This window comes from Heloderma suspectum, chromosome 4, assembly GCF_057233095.1.
Source record: "Heloderma suspectum isolate Gila_16-S chromosome 4, 16-S_ref, whole genome shotgun sequence".
NCBI classification, from domain to species: domain Eukaryota; kingdom Metazoa; phylum Chordata; class Lepidosauria; order Squamata; family Helodermatidae; genus Heloderma; species Heloderma suspectum.
The window spans coordinates 192370443-192384181 of record NC_139461.1 but is presented as its reverse complement, the minus strand read 5'-3'; the positions used below and the strand labels follow the sequence as shown (position 1 = coordinate 192384181).

Sequence of the window (13739 nt, the reverse complement as noted above, 5' to 3'; positions counted from 1 at the left end):
CTAATTTTTCCAACCTTAATTTGCTTTCATCCAGTTTCAGCATCAGTTTCCAATTCTTCTCGTACATCTTTGTGTGCATTTCTCCTAATAGACATGGTTTGGGACTCAATTTTCCCTAAGATGAACATTTTTGAAAGCAATTTTCCTGAACATAATGTATTTTTGTACATTATTCGCACCACTATACACATTTTTATGCACACCCTTCCCTACTATCCACAGTGTTATAAGCATTTTTGGACTGAATAACTGCATCGCCACATTTAGAAAAGTAAGAATATTGAAGAATAACTGTGTTTCAGTTTGTTTATTGGTTCAGGAAGTGCAAATTAGGGAAGTTTGCATTAAAATGCAAACTGAAGAAATTTCTCTCCCTTCCCTACTTAAAAGAGCTGTGCCAATCCCAACCCTAAATTCAACAGGCAGAAGCTTCAAAGCACCTTGGCTTAATATAACCCATTGATGCTTTTTCCCCCAAGAGGCCCCTTTTAATCAAGACTGTGATTGTGAGTCTGTAGAGTAAGCAAGCCAGACTGTTTAAGATCAGACATTCTGCTGGCAGAAGAAGAAGGGGGCGGGGGGAAGGAAACTTGTTTAGAATCTAAAGAAATGGAAATGCTCACTGACAACTGCAAGGAAAAATGGGTCTCTCTTAACCTGAAAGTCCTACAGGCACAGATTCAGTTCAGCTGACAGGAGGATGTAGGTTTTTGCAGCCTTGTCAAATATAACAGTCTTATGGCCAAACTAGATGTGGCATTAATTGTGTGAATGCAATTAATGTTCCTGCTTCTTGCTATTAGGGATGGCACGGGCGCCCGATTCTGTCTGGGTATCTGGAGGAAACCTCCCTGCCCACACCCCCAAGCCCCACTTGCCCCCTGCCCATGCTTGCTGAGTGCCTGCACTGATCCTGACGGCCTTGTCAAGCTCCGTGGTCACCATTTTTTGAAAAATAAAATGGTTATCGTAAAAATGCGCATATTTGCGTATGTGCGAAAATTCACATTTTTGCGATGGTGCATATTTGCGTATGTGCGAAAAATTGCATTTCTGTGTATGCACAAATATGCACATTTGCAAATATGTGCGTTTGCAAACATGTGCATTTTGAGATCGCCGTTTCATTTTTCAAAAAATGGTGACCACGGAGCTTGACAATGCCGCCATGGTGAGTGTGGGCTGCTCACTGAGTGCGAGAGGGGCTCAAGCATGGTCCGTGGACCAGCAAGCAGGGGCAGGGGCTGGACGGGTGCCTGGAGAACCCGGACAGGGGTGGGTTCGTACTTCCCTACTTGCTATGCAAATAGTGGCTGTAGGGCTACCTAAGCAGCCTCGGGACAAGAAGAGGTGGGAAGGGGAACTTTTGCTCTTTCTCTCCCTGTCATGGTCCTGTTAAAAATCACGTCTCAGAACCTGCTGTTTGCACTTCAAGGGAAGCCTTCCTTGGTCCCAGTGGGAGCTTCCCTTGAAACACAGAATGCCGCTTCTTTGTCAGCAGCAAAAGAGAAAAATATTAACTACACCTGACCACCCCCACCTCCACCCCCATGGTCCTAGTCTGCTCAGCTGCTCCACAACTGCTGTTTGCATTATAAGCAATGTGCATGTTAATTGCATTCATGCTATTAACTCATGTCTAATTTGGTCCTTGGAGAGTGGAGACAGCCTTCCATCAACAGGAAACACACATGTAATGACTTTATGTAATCTTAAAGTGATAGAGTACTTATTCCTCTACTACAATGCTGATTAGCTTGCGGATCCTTATATTGGGCACATTGAATGGAAAGAGCTAGGGAGCCACGCCCAGCAGTTAGAGCCATTCAGAAGGAGGGGCAGAGTTCAGTACAAAAGCTATTCACCTATGGTGCACAACCAACCCAGGCAGGGTGTGGGATGGCATCACCTCTTGCCTGAATGCAAAGCAAAACATCAGCCAAGACTGAAGTTCCTGATGTGTTGGCAACCACGTGTGCCATGTTATTTCACTTTCAGCCTCTCTTAGCTCCTCTCCCTATGGTGATTTATTATCCTAGATTGCAGCCTGGAGATTCACCCTTTACCTTTAAGACTACTGCTGAATTGAGAAAGGAAGGAGCTGTGGTTTCTCTCATTTGTCTTCCCCTCAGGCCTGTCTCCCCTGCCTGCTGTTACTAGCAGAATTGCAGTTGTGGTGCAGTGCAGGCATTTATGAGATGCTCTTAAATTTTCATACTTCTGTCACTAGTTGCCATAACACAAATCCTTATATGTTTCTGAAAGATTCATAGAGCTCCATATGGGCAGGAGATCCCCATTCTCTTGAAGATCGAGGGCTGCTCTGTGCAAGCAATTAGGAATTCATCAGTCCCTATTTCCATGCACAGTATTTACCGATTTGTAGTTCAGAATGGGGCAACCAGAGCTCATATAGAACTCCATATTGACAGAGGAATCACAGCAGGTAGGTCAGGCTAAATATCTACAATGTGTATCAGTCAGAGTGCTTGATTCATGTTTATTTCAACAAAGCCCAAGCACATCTCATTGTGGGCAGGATTGCAACCTACATGTGCATGTTCAAGCTTTATGCTTATTCATTAAATCCACTTGTTGAGTGGTTCAGAAAGAAATATATTTAACACCCATTTGATTCTTTTCCTCTTCCCTCTTCATCTCCTTTTCCTTTTGTATTGTGTTTTTATTTAAGATTGTAATATGGATGGGTGAAAATTTTGTTCCACTCATTGTTTGATAGGAACTTACCAAAATGTGTACATTTCTTCATAAATAGGAAGGAAAGCACTCTCTCTCTCTCACACACACACACACACACACCTCTATCTATCTGAATGTGGGAGAAAGTGAAACTAACAGATTCAGCCAGCCAGTGGGCTTTGAATGCTTATTGCTTAGCTCTTAAAAGCCTGGTTTTGAATCCCTGTGTAATCAACTGCATTTGTGGTAGGGATGGCGGAGAATTTCTCCCCGAAACTTCGGGGGGCTGAGCGCCAACGTGTTCGGCCCCACAAACAAGTTTCAGGGAGAAATCCTCCGGCCCCCCCGCCCCCCGCACCCCCCCCGGGACGGGACTTACCTTCGCCGAATGTCCCTCCCGGCGGCGGGTCCAGCTGGCGGTTCGGCGGGTGTTCGAGCAGGGCGGGAGCGGCAGCCGGTCTTTTGACCGGCTGCCGCCGCCGCCATTCCAATCAAAGAAAAAAAAACAACAACGCCCCCATGATAGGCTACGTGACGATTAACGTAGCCTATCACGGCTAGATTTGCAAAGTCAGCCGTGATAGGCTACGTTAATCGTCACGTAGCCTATCACGGGTGACTTAAAAAAAAAAAAAAGCGCGTACGGATAATGGCGGCTCCCTATGGGAGCCGCCATTATCTATTTGCTATAGATAATTTGCTATAGATAAGCTATTTGCATTGCCCTTATTTTCGCCGTAGTCTACGTAAACGTTACGTAGACTACAGCGACTAAATAAGGAACGCGAATGGCGGCTCCCTATGGGGGCCACCATTAGCGTACACACTTTTTTTTTTTTTAAGTCACCCGTGATAGGCTACGTGACGATTAACGTAGCCTATCACGGCTGACTTTGCAGATCTAGCCGTGATAGGCTACATTAATCGTCAAGTAGCCTATCACGGGGCGTTTTTTTATAAAAAACAAAACAATGGAGTTCGCGGCCGGGCGAGGCGGGAAGCCTCCTCCCCGGCCTGAATTTCAGCCGGGCGAGGCGGGAAGCCTCCCCCCCAGCCTGAATTTCGGCCGGGGCGAGGCAGGAAGCCTCCCCCCCAGCCTGAACTTCGCGGGGGGAGCAGCGAAGCGCCTCCCCCCCACCGCGAACAAGCTTCGACGAAAGGTAAGTGCCTTTCGTCCACCCCTAATTTGTGGTGCTGAATGAATGAATTGGGGTTGCCATCTCTACACGGTAGCTACATCATGGCAGGAAGTTAAACATTGTTGTCTCCATGCTGCGAATAGTTGTACCTATTGAATTTGGCTGGTGCTGATGGGTGAGAATTTCGTTCAGTTTGGGTTTTTTGAAGCAAACTTAACAAAATTCACAAATGTCTTCATAAACAGAAATCAGGGAAAGAACTTGAGGGGTTTTTTTTTAAAACCATGAATGTGGGATACAGTGAAATGGACAGATTTGTCTGTCCCTACATTGTAAGGCTGGGGGCAGGGAGCATCTTGTTTTTATTGAACTTACGTAAGTATCTCTGGGAAACGTTTAAAGAGTGGGGCAAAAAGTGCTTTAAATAAATAAACCTATCACCCAAATATCACATTGGACTCCTAGTTGTAAGTAAAAAAATAATGTGCCTGCATTTCAGCTAAAACTATTATTGGAGAGTGATAGGAAAGCAACTTGCAGGGATGCAGGAAATACAATTGCTTCTCATTAGTTTCATATTTAAAGTGGTGAATCTGCAACCTTTATTTTTGAATTAAATAAAATGCAGGGGTAGGCAGAGGAAGGATATACATTACTTCATCTTTGCTTAATGACACCCTAAGCTGCCATCAAGCTCCATTTTCAACCCATCTTTTCCCCTTTGATAACTTCATCACATTTCTACCACAAGTTATCAGCCACATCCAGTTGAGCTTTATGGATAGTGATGCAGTGACCTTCTAGTACTTAGCAGACTCTGCATTATAGATTCCACGCGCCAGCTTCAAATGAACAAAGCAGCTAGCTAGGTCTTGACTTTTTACATCCATTTAAATATGTATGCTTTAGCATGCTTCCTATACTTTTGCCTGTTCAACCGCAGACTGGTGCGTGTGCGTATTTGAAAAATAGAAGAGTGCTGGTAAATTAGAATGCATAGAAGATTCAAGAGAAATTCCCTTGAGGGAAAACTGCAGGCTAGCTTGCACATCACAGGATACAGGAAGAACTGTCAATTGTTTACTTTTTTGCCCGTATGTTTTCTTAGAAAATAAAGAGCACCAGATGCTTGACGGAAAAGGTGATAACAGCCCACCCAGTACATAAGATCCCAAGTTGTTTTCTGACAAAACTTCCAGAGCTTTGTTTATTTATTAACTTCCTTGCTTATTTACCTTCTGACTTACTGGAAACATTACTGCCCCACCTTGCCAAGGCTGATTTACAATCCCAAATTATGATGAGCACACAGACTTTGCACAATGTGGGTCTTCTCCATTCTCTTTTCTGCCAGACAGTGGCCCGGTGCATCCATGTCTGTTCATCAGCTGATGGCTATGGCATGTAGTGGAGAGTTGCATGTGTGAAGGGGGTTATCACAGATTTATACCACCTTCACTTCAGAATATCCCTGCTCTGAAATGGTATTTGCTTTGGGAAGAAATTCCCCATGGGCACCAATGGGGAGATTCTCCCCCACCCCCCACAAAGCAAATGCCAGCTTCAGATGAGGTATTTTCCTCAGGATTGCAAAGAGAGAAGAACGGTTTAACCCCCACATACTCCACACCCACTATAATCCCCACAATTATCAGCTCTGCGCCCCAGCTGACGCTATTGGCACAAACCTGCATGCTAAATGTAAAGATGAGTTTAATGTCATGTGTAATTTCACCCTTGGAGTACTCCTTCATCTGCCCATCATTAATCAAATGTAGAAAAAATACAATCGAATGACGTGCGTACACGTGTGAACTGCATCTCACTGTTCCGTTGAGCAGCAATAATAGATTGAATGGGGGAAACCCTGCTCACATGGAGCACTGTGTGTGCAACAGAGCTTCACATGGTTTGGCTATGGTCCTAATGGATAACATTTCCCAGTGGAAAAATTACTTGTTAATCCTCTTGAACTACTACCTTTTAATTCTTTCTATATTTGGGGTATTGGGAAATGTGCACAATTTTCTTCTAATATTAAACAGATAACATTCCCAATCCTGCCTATACCTTGGATTCACCTAGCAAAGAATTCTACATATTAATAAAGCATGTTAGGAAAAATACTATATCATACCCTTGCACCTTTCTCTCCATTGGCACCTGGGAATCCAGGGAACCCAGTGGAGCCCTGTAGGAAAAAAGCACACCAAAAAACAAGTGAATATAGTTCACTGAAAATGTCATGTCTGGATAGCAACATCTCAGACATCATATACTTAGTCACTGTGGATTATAATAGTAGAGGATGCTAACAGTTTCAATGGGACTATCCTCTCCCCAGCCTATTACAAGTCACTCCATTTATTGGACCAACCCAATGGTTGTCCCAGCAAATGGTTGTCCCAGCAAAGAACTGTTTAGCAGGGAGGTGCCTGTTTCAGATTGGATTCAGTGAGTCCCATTGGAAATACACAACAGAAGTACACAAGAAGCTGCCTTTTACCAAGTCAGATCATCACGCCATCTAGTTCATTATTGTGTACTCTGACTGCCAGTGGCTCTCCAAGTTTTCAGACAGAAGTCTTTCCCAGTCCTACCTGGAGATGCCAGGGATTGAACCTGGGACCTTCTGTCTGCAAAGCAGGGGCTCTGCCACTGAGCTATGTGAAAGTTATATAAAGTGCACTACAATGTATCACATTATATTATTCAAATGAAACAATATATTGATATGAAAAAAGGTTATTGACAGATGGTTTCTTAGCACCTTACCATAATGCTTCACTTCCGGAATGCAGTAAAAACATTAACAGTAGTATCATTAAAAACAATTTTTATGACAAAGTCATTGGGCAGAGTCCAATACTACCCCCGCACTAGTGGAACAGACCATTAGCACAACAAAAACTAGTGGTTCCTGAAACAATCAGAAATAAGTGGCAATGCTCACTTCCGCATCAGGGCAGGTCAACAGAGCTCACAGAAAGGAGCTCCACCAAACTGCCTTGCTCTGGAAATGAGTGTTTCTGCCCATTTCTGTGCTTATTTCAGGAACTGCTAGTTCCTGTTGCACCAGAGGTCCATTTTGCTAGAGCAACAGAATTAGTGGAGGTACAGCAGCAGTATAGGGTACTGCCCATTATCAATCAAAACAAGTCATAGTATCACAGAACAGGTGAGGACCAAAAGCATATACAAACCTGTCATCATCTATCTGCACAATCCAGACAAGGAGACGTTCATAGAAAGGTACTTTTAGAACCAATAGCACCATTTTAAATAACCGAGCAAAAGAAGCCCAAAGGGAAGGCAAAAATACATATTAAATTCTAAATATTTGAAGTCACCTTATACTGAGTTAGACCATTTGTTCATCTAGCCAGCATTGTCTACTCAGTCTCTGACCAGCAGCATCTTTCCATGGTCTTCCTAGCCTTGCTACATGAGAACGTAGTCACTTGGGATGGTGGGGATTAAAGATCAGGGAAGTGAATGAGTGGTATGCTCTAACTTTAGGAGGGACAAAATATTCTCCTATGTCAGATCGGCTTGTGACCCTGAGTATCCAGACTGGGTAACCACCAAATCTTTACTTCCATGAGTAATTCATAGTGCATTTTGCAGTTCCTGAATAAGTCTGCACAATTCATTATGTCTGATCATGCATTCATACACACACATTTATAAAATAAAGGGGCCATTATTATATTTTCCTGGATTTTGGAGCAGTCTTGGATGAGAAGACTAGCCCTGGTTTTCAAGAAATTAGAAAACAGTGAGTGTCCATAATAATGGAAAAAATAAAAATGTTTTTATTTCGAGCTGAACTCCAAAGAAAATCTGTTTCAAAACAATGACAATTCCGTAAGAAAAAAAAGTCTCATTACAGTAATTGTTAGCACAGCTGCCCACTTCACTAAAAATGGCTACTAGTCTAGATGAAGCTCATATAAATAATAATAAAGAATTATAGGCATTTTCCCCTTAAGGGATAGATGAGACTGCTTGATGAAAGATAATAATTGGGTTTGGATATGGAACAATTTTTGTTGTTGTTCAGTCGTTCAGTCGTGTCCGACTCTTCATGCTGAGAAGTTCACTGGGTATGTTCTACTCATATGAAACATTTTGTTATTCCGCCTTCAAAAGAGTTCATGTTATATCACATCTGTGGGGAATGTCACCAAACATAATGGATTGGATCCAGACTAGCGATGCAATCCTAAGTGTGGGTGGGTGAACGAAGTGACAGATCATCTGCCATTACCAAACCCCTGCCCATTGGTGGAGTTCCTTCTCCTTCAGAGGAGAGGCACCTCTGCCCCATCCAAATCCCCCTCAAACGGCTGTCTGAAGGGGTTTGGGTTGCTTTGCTCATTAGTTGCTGGTTTCAGTCCCATTGAAATCCATCTGAAAACTTAGCATGACTTAATTTAAGTTAGGTTTAACATAACATGAGGGATTTAAATGGGAACTGAATGCAACTAACTTAGTCTGGATACAACTCAATAACTTACAGTATTTATCAGTAAGTGCATTCCTAAACTATAGAGAAATGATTGTATAAAGATGAACTGGTGGAGTTGGATAACCAGAAACCATATGATAACTTCTCATGTGGCACCTGGAATTGTGTGGGGAGGCAATTGTCCACAGCCTCCAGCCATACAGCTAAGTCTAATGCCAACAATTAATTAACAACTAATATAAATTACTTTATCGAAGTAAGCTGCGCTTTTATTATGTAAGCCACTTTGAGAACTTTTTGTTGAAAAGGGGTATATAAATATTCCCAATAACTAAACAGTATTACCATCCCCTCTGCAGTTGCTCAAAGCCCCTTCTGGTGTTTCCTTTTAAGGGAGAGGAACTGCTACTTATGTTCCTCTTGCTCTACCCACGTAATGTTGGATGATTCCGGCTATTCTTCTCACATCAGTGCTGCCCCAGTTTCCAGGAGGGTTTATGCTAGTGTGGGGAGAAGCCACAGAACAAGCTCCTCCCATGTAGCCTGGGCCTTTCTGCATTACCTGACTGGTCCAGGGTAGAACTCCCACAACACAAATGGAATGTGAGAAGGGAGTTCAGAAATCTGCGGAAGTATGGGGTGGTGTCACTGGGTTAAGAATGTGGTCAGGAGGGGTGGCAAGGTGTCAGTTTACATTTGCCAGCAGTGGCATGAAAGACATTTCCCTAGGACTTCTTCCATGCCACTTGGGTAGCACAAGCATGAAGGAAACCCATGGACGTGCCAATTCCTTTCTAAATGAATGTTATCCAGATCACTTTCTCACATGATCACAGGAGACACAGAGCAAGTTTTTAAGCTGCCTATCACAGCTTCTGGCAAAGAGTCTCCTGAAACTATTCTTACATTTCTCATTTTTTTTCTCCCTGTTTCTTTTCCTTCTGATTCTTTGCTATGACTTTCTGGAGTGCAGCAGACCTAGTTTTTGCGATAGGGAAGATCTGAGAATGGAAAAGGCCACATGCTAATATTATTTACTTTCCACAGCAACTGGAGAGTAAAATTGTAGGACATGTTTCTTTCAGTACGCTAGATATGTACTCGAAGGCTCCCTGAGGAAGACCACTGTTATTATTCATTTCTGGTACAATGAAGCTACAATGGTGTTTTATAACTGGTGTAATAACAGCTGTCTAAAATGTAAATTGCAGAAAATGGAAAGCAAAGAAGAACCCCTCTAGTTTTTCAAAACTATACTGAACATACTTTATGTAAAAAATGATCTGTATACTTTGTGAATGCCTAGTAACTAAGGTTTGAATAGTCATCTTAAAGACTTGTTACAGTATCAAATAAATGCTCAGGGTGGGGCCTACTGCCTGTCCTTGATGTTATACCAGAGTTACAGGCAATTATGTTAATGGTAGGGATGGCGCAGGCGCCTGTCTCAGTCTGGGATTCTGGCGGACTGCCCGCTCTCACCAAGCTGCTCCCGCTGAGCCTCTGTCCCTGCTCGATCCCCTCCCATGCTTACCAAGCTGCCCACAACTTACCCGGGCCCTCTCCACCTCCGCTGTGTTCGCCATGTTTTGAAAAAACATGGTGATCACAATACTATGCACATAGATTTATTTTTTAGACTTATACACAAAATGGCACCATGAATCGCCCTTATACACCAGATTCACAGTGCCGTTTTGTGTACAAGTCTATGTACACAATATTGCAATCACCATGTTTTTTCAAAACACAGTAATCCCAGTGGAGATGGATGAGGCCCGGGTAAGTGTGGGCAGCTCGGCAAGCGGGCGTGGGGCTCGAGCACGAATCCGGGAACACATGAGCAAGGGCAGGGGCTGGGTGAGTGCTGGGTGGATGCCCATCCATCCCTAGTTCATGGGAAGCAGTAGAATTAAAGAACAGCTTTAGCCTCCTGATCTTAAATATTAAGACTACTATATATTAGGGCTGAAATAAATATCACAGAAATTTTAATTTTGGAGATTTTTATGGGGGTGGGGGAGAAGTGAAAATGTGTTGATTCTCTTATTTTCAGGAGGGACAGTGAGTTGAGGGGGCATCTTTAGCAGTGACTGTGGTGGCTTCCTTTAATCTATTTATTTTAAGTTTGTACCATCGCAGTTGGTGGTGCCAACAGTAGAGTTTCCTTCTTGGCGGCCATTTCAGTTTCCCCAAAATGCACCAGATGCAGCATCATTCTGGGGCACTGTGCTGAACAAATCATGGCTGCCACAAACAAAAATGGTGGCTGCCATTGTCCCATCCCTCTTCCACAATGCCCTTGAAGGACACTTCATCCAGAGCATTATGGAGATAATAACATGGTAGCCAGGCCACTGAAAGGAAAACTCTCCTGCATGGCAGCTGCAAAGCACAATTTTAAAAATGAAGAAAACTGCAGCTGCAGCTGCTAAAAAGTTCCTCCAGGATGGCAGCAAATTTCCCCGCCCCCCAAAATAAGTAAAATTCCTCCTCATCTTTGCTACCAAGGAATGGGGGCATAAAATTCTGGTATCTTGGACTCACCCTTAGTATCTATATTGTGTCTCACTAAGAAGTTAGCAGTGGTGATGAAACCCCTGGCAGTGATTGGCTAAGCTACACATATGTCACAGATGGTCCGGGCAGGCAGAGGGCCCTTGAGTATCATTAGGTGAGATACTCTGAGTGTCAGGATCTCTAGTTGCCATTACCTGACCTCCTCAAATCCTAGAGAGGATTAGGGTAGGAAGGTGGGAGGACTTACGCATGGCAGGGTAACAGAAGACAGTAGCAGTGCTTTCAGAAAGGAGCTGCAAGGGTTTGAGAGGGTATCAATTCAAGGGAAGGGTAGGCAAGGAGAGGAGTAGCTTCTGCAGCTAGTCTGCAGCTTTTTACTAGTGCTGTGCTGAAAATTTCTCCTACATTTTTTTCAACCATTCTCTTTCAGTTTGATGGAAAATAAATTGCTTTCAAAAAGAAATTCAAAGGAGAAGAAAATTTTTGAGAGGTTCTCATGGGTTGAGTTGAGGGTTCTTGTGTTTACCTTATTTATGAGGTGGTCAAGAAATGTGTGCGAATGTCCTGTCTTTCAGTGTGCAATCATATCTCTGGCAGCCTGTAGCCTCCTCAGCTTCCCACATTTTAAGTCCAGGGAAAGACATCATGAGGTAATTCCCTCCATAAGGCTTTTTTCAAGATGGGAAGCACAGGCAGGAGGCTGCAGAGCAATGAGGAGTTGTTTTATAGAAAGATGAAACACGCACACTTTTGGCCACCTCGGAGTGCTTAGGTATGCTCAAAAACACCACCAAAATAAATTCAAAATAAAATTCAAAATAAAATTATAAAATGCCCTGAGAATGAGGCAGAAAATGGGAGCCTCTTTCATGGGGGAAGAAAACTTTCAGGCAATTGGAGGAGAGATTTTGGCAGAGCACTATTTCCACCTCTTCTCTGGAGCTAGACACAACACTGCCTTCCTCAACCAGAAATGTGGAGATACAACATTGAGGCTAGGCTGCCAACACAGCTGATGCTGTTGTAACTTGCAGTGGAAGTGTAAAAAAACCAAAAAGCCTTAGGAAAAATGAAAGAAGCTGTGCTACAGCCCCAGACCATGGTGAACCCTACCTGTGAGAAAATGTTGGAGAATTTCTCCTCCCCCTGAAGAAATTCGGTGAAATTGTTTACAGAATTTCTCTGCCCTCAAATAGGGTAGAGAATTTTGAGGGGTTGGTTGTGCACAGCTCTGCTTTTTACTGCTGCTGGGAGAGCAAAGACTGCAACAAAGTTATGTTCGTACAGCTCTGGCATTGTCACTACCCAGCATAGCAGGGCCTGAAAACTGGGAGGCCCATACAGGAAATTGTAAGAAGAAGCCCTACAGCTATCAGAATACTTGAATGCCAATATTTTCAAAAGTTAAATCTCTTAAAAATATTAAACCATGAACTATGCTTGCAAACTATTTTCACTTTTAATGTAATGAAGACTTAGCTTAATAAAATTCACACTTACATCTATGTTTGGGGGGTGGGGGGAAGGCCACAGATTTCCTTTGAAGTGTACATTGCTTGTGTTCATAGTTTGAATAATGTAAGATCTCTTTGATCTTAAGAAATTGCCAAGGGGAGTTTGAAGCAATGACAGACAAAAGAGAAGACTGAAATCTCAGGCGTTTAGGTTAAAAGGCAGGTGCATCAAAGCCCTACTTTTGAAGATGAATATTCTCGATTAATACTTTCATTAGCAGTAATATCATATCGCATTAACACAGACTGTGTACTGAAAAAATAAATAGAGTTCACCCAAGCCAAATGAAAAATTGTTCCTAAATGAACATGGGATCCCAATTTTAAAAAGCCTTTAAAATGGTATCACTCAATTTCAAATATTTTAGTTGACTAACGACGATATTTGCATGATATAAATTAAAATGCACACAGCATGTCCGTGATGTCACAGATGTAACATCTCTGTGGTTCTCTGTTAACTACAGTTAAAACAGCAGGACCCAGCCCTGGGAACACATGTTCCCTTTCCACAATCTCTTTTTATCTGAAGTATATTTCTTCCTTCCTCACCACTTAATTCAATCAAGCGAGTTGTTAGAACTATCAGCCCTTTACTCAGGATCTGAAACCCACTTCACAGTTTCAGAACCTCCCATTCATTTCTACAGAGCTTGAGCATGCAGGGCCAGCCCTGGAGTTAGGCGGAGTGAAGCAGTTGCCTCAGGTGGCAGACGCTGGGAGGTGTCAGCAAGAAGTTGGAGAAGAGAGCTGAGTGTCATGCGGCCTGCTCTGCACCCCCTAAGCTAGCGTGTTGCTTTCAGGTGCAGTAGAAGACGCTGTCCCATTATCAATGTTGAAGACAGACTCATTTGCCAGTCCAGTTGGCTTTTGTACATGGAACGGGAAGGGGCGCCACCTCATTCTTCATCTCCGGCAGAAAAATGTCTTGGGCCAGCCCTGTGTGTAGGAGAACTCTGTGGAGGATTGTGCCCCAAGCAGTGCTGTGCTGAAGTTTCTCCCACATGTTTTTTGGCCATTCCCATTCAATTTGATAGAAAAGAAATTGCTTTCGAAAAGAAATTCAAAGAAGGAAAGTCTCATGGGTTGGGTTTGGGGTTCTTGTGCTTACCTTACTTATGAGGTGGCTGAGGAGTGTGCATGAGTGTCCTGTCTATCATTGTACAGTAATCGCTGTGGCAGCCAAGGGCTGGATGTGCCCGATCTAGTCTGATCTTGGAAGCTAAGGAGGGTAAGCCCTGGTTAGTATTTGGATGGGAGACTGCCTGGGAATCAGGCTTCCTGCAGTGAGCAGGGGGTTGGACTCGATGGTCTTGTAGGCCCCTTCCAACTCTATGATTCTATGAGGTCTATGAATAAGAGCCTGTAGCCTCCTCAGCTTCCTGCACTTCAGTT

General features: G+C 43.3%; 1 protein-coding gene across 1 annotated transcript in view; it reads right to left on the bottom strand.

The window, feature by feature from the left end:
• COL11A1 (collagen type XI alpha 1 chain) overlaps positions 1-13739 on the bottom strand; it is a 331740-nt gene that overhangs the window by 108216 nt on the left and 209785 nt on the right. The window contains exon 32 of the mRNA XM_084851680.1: positions 5977-6030. Coding sequence (XP_084707806.1) covers positions 5977-6030 — 54 coding nt within the window. The remainder of the gene's footprint in view (positions 1-5976; positions 6031-13739) is intronic.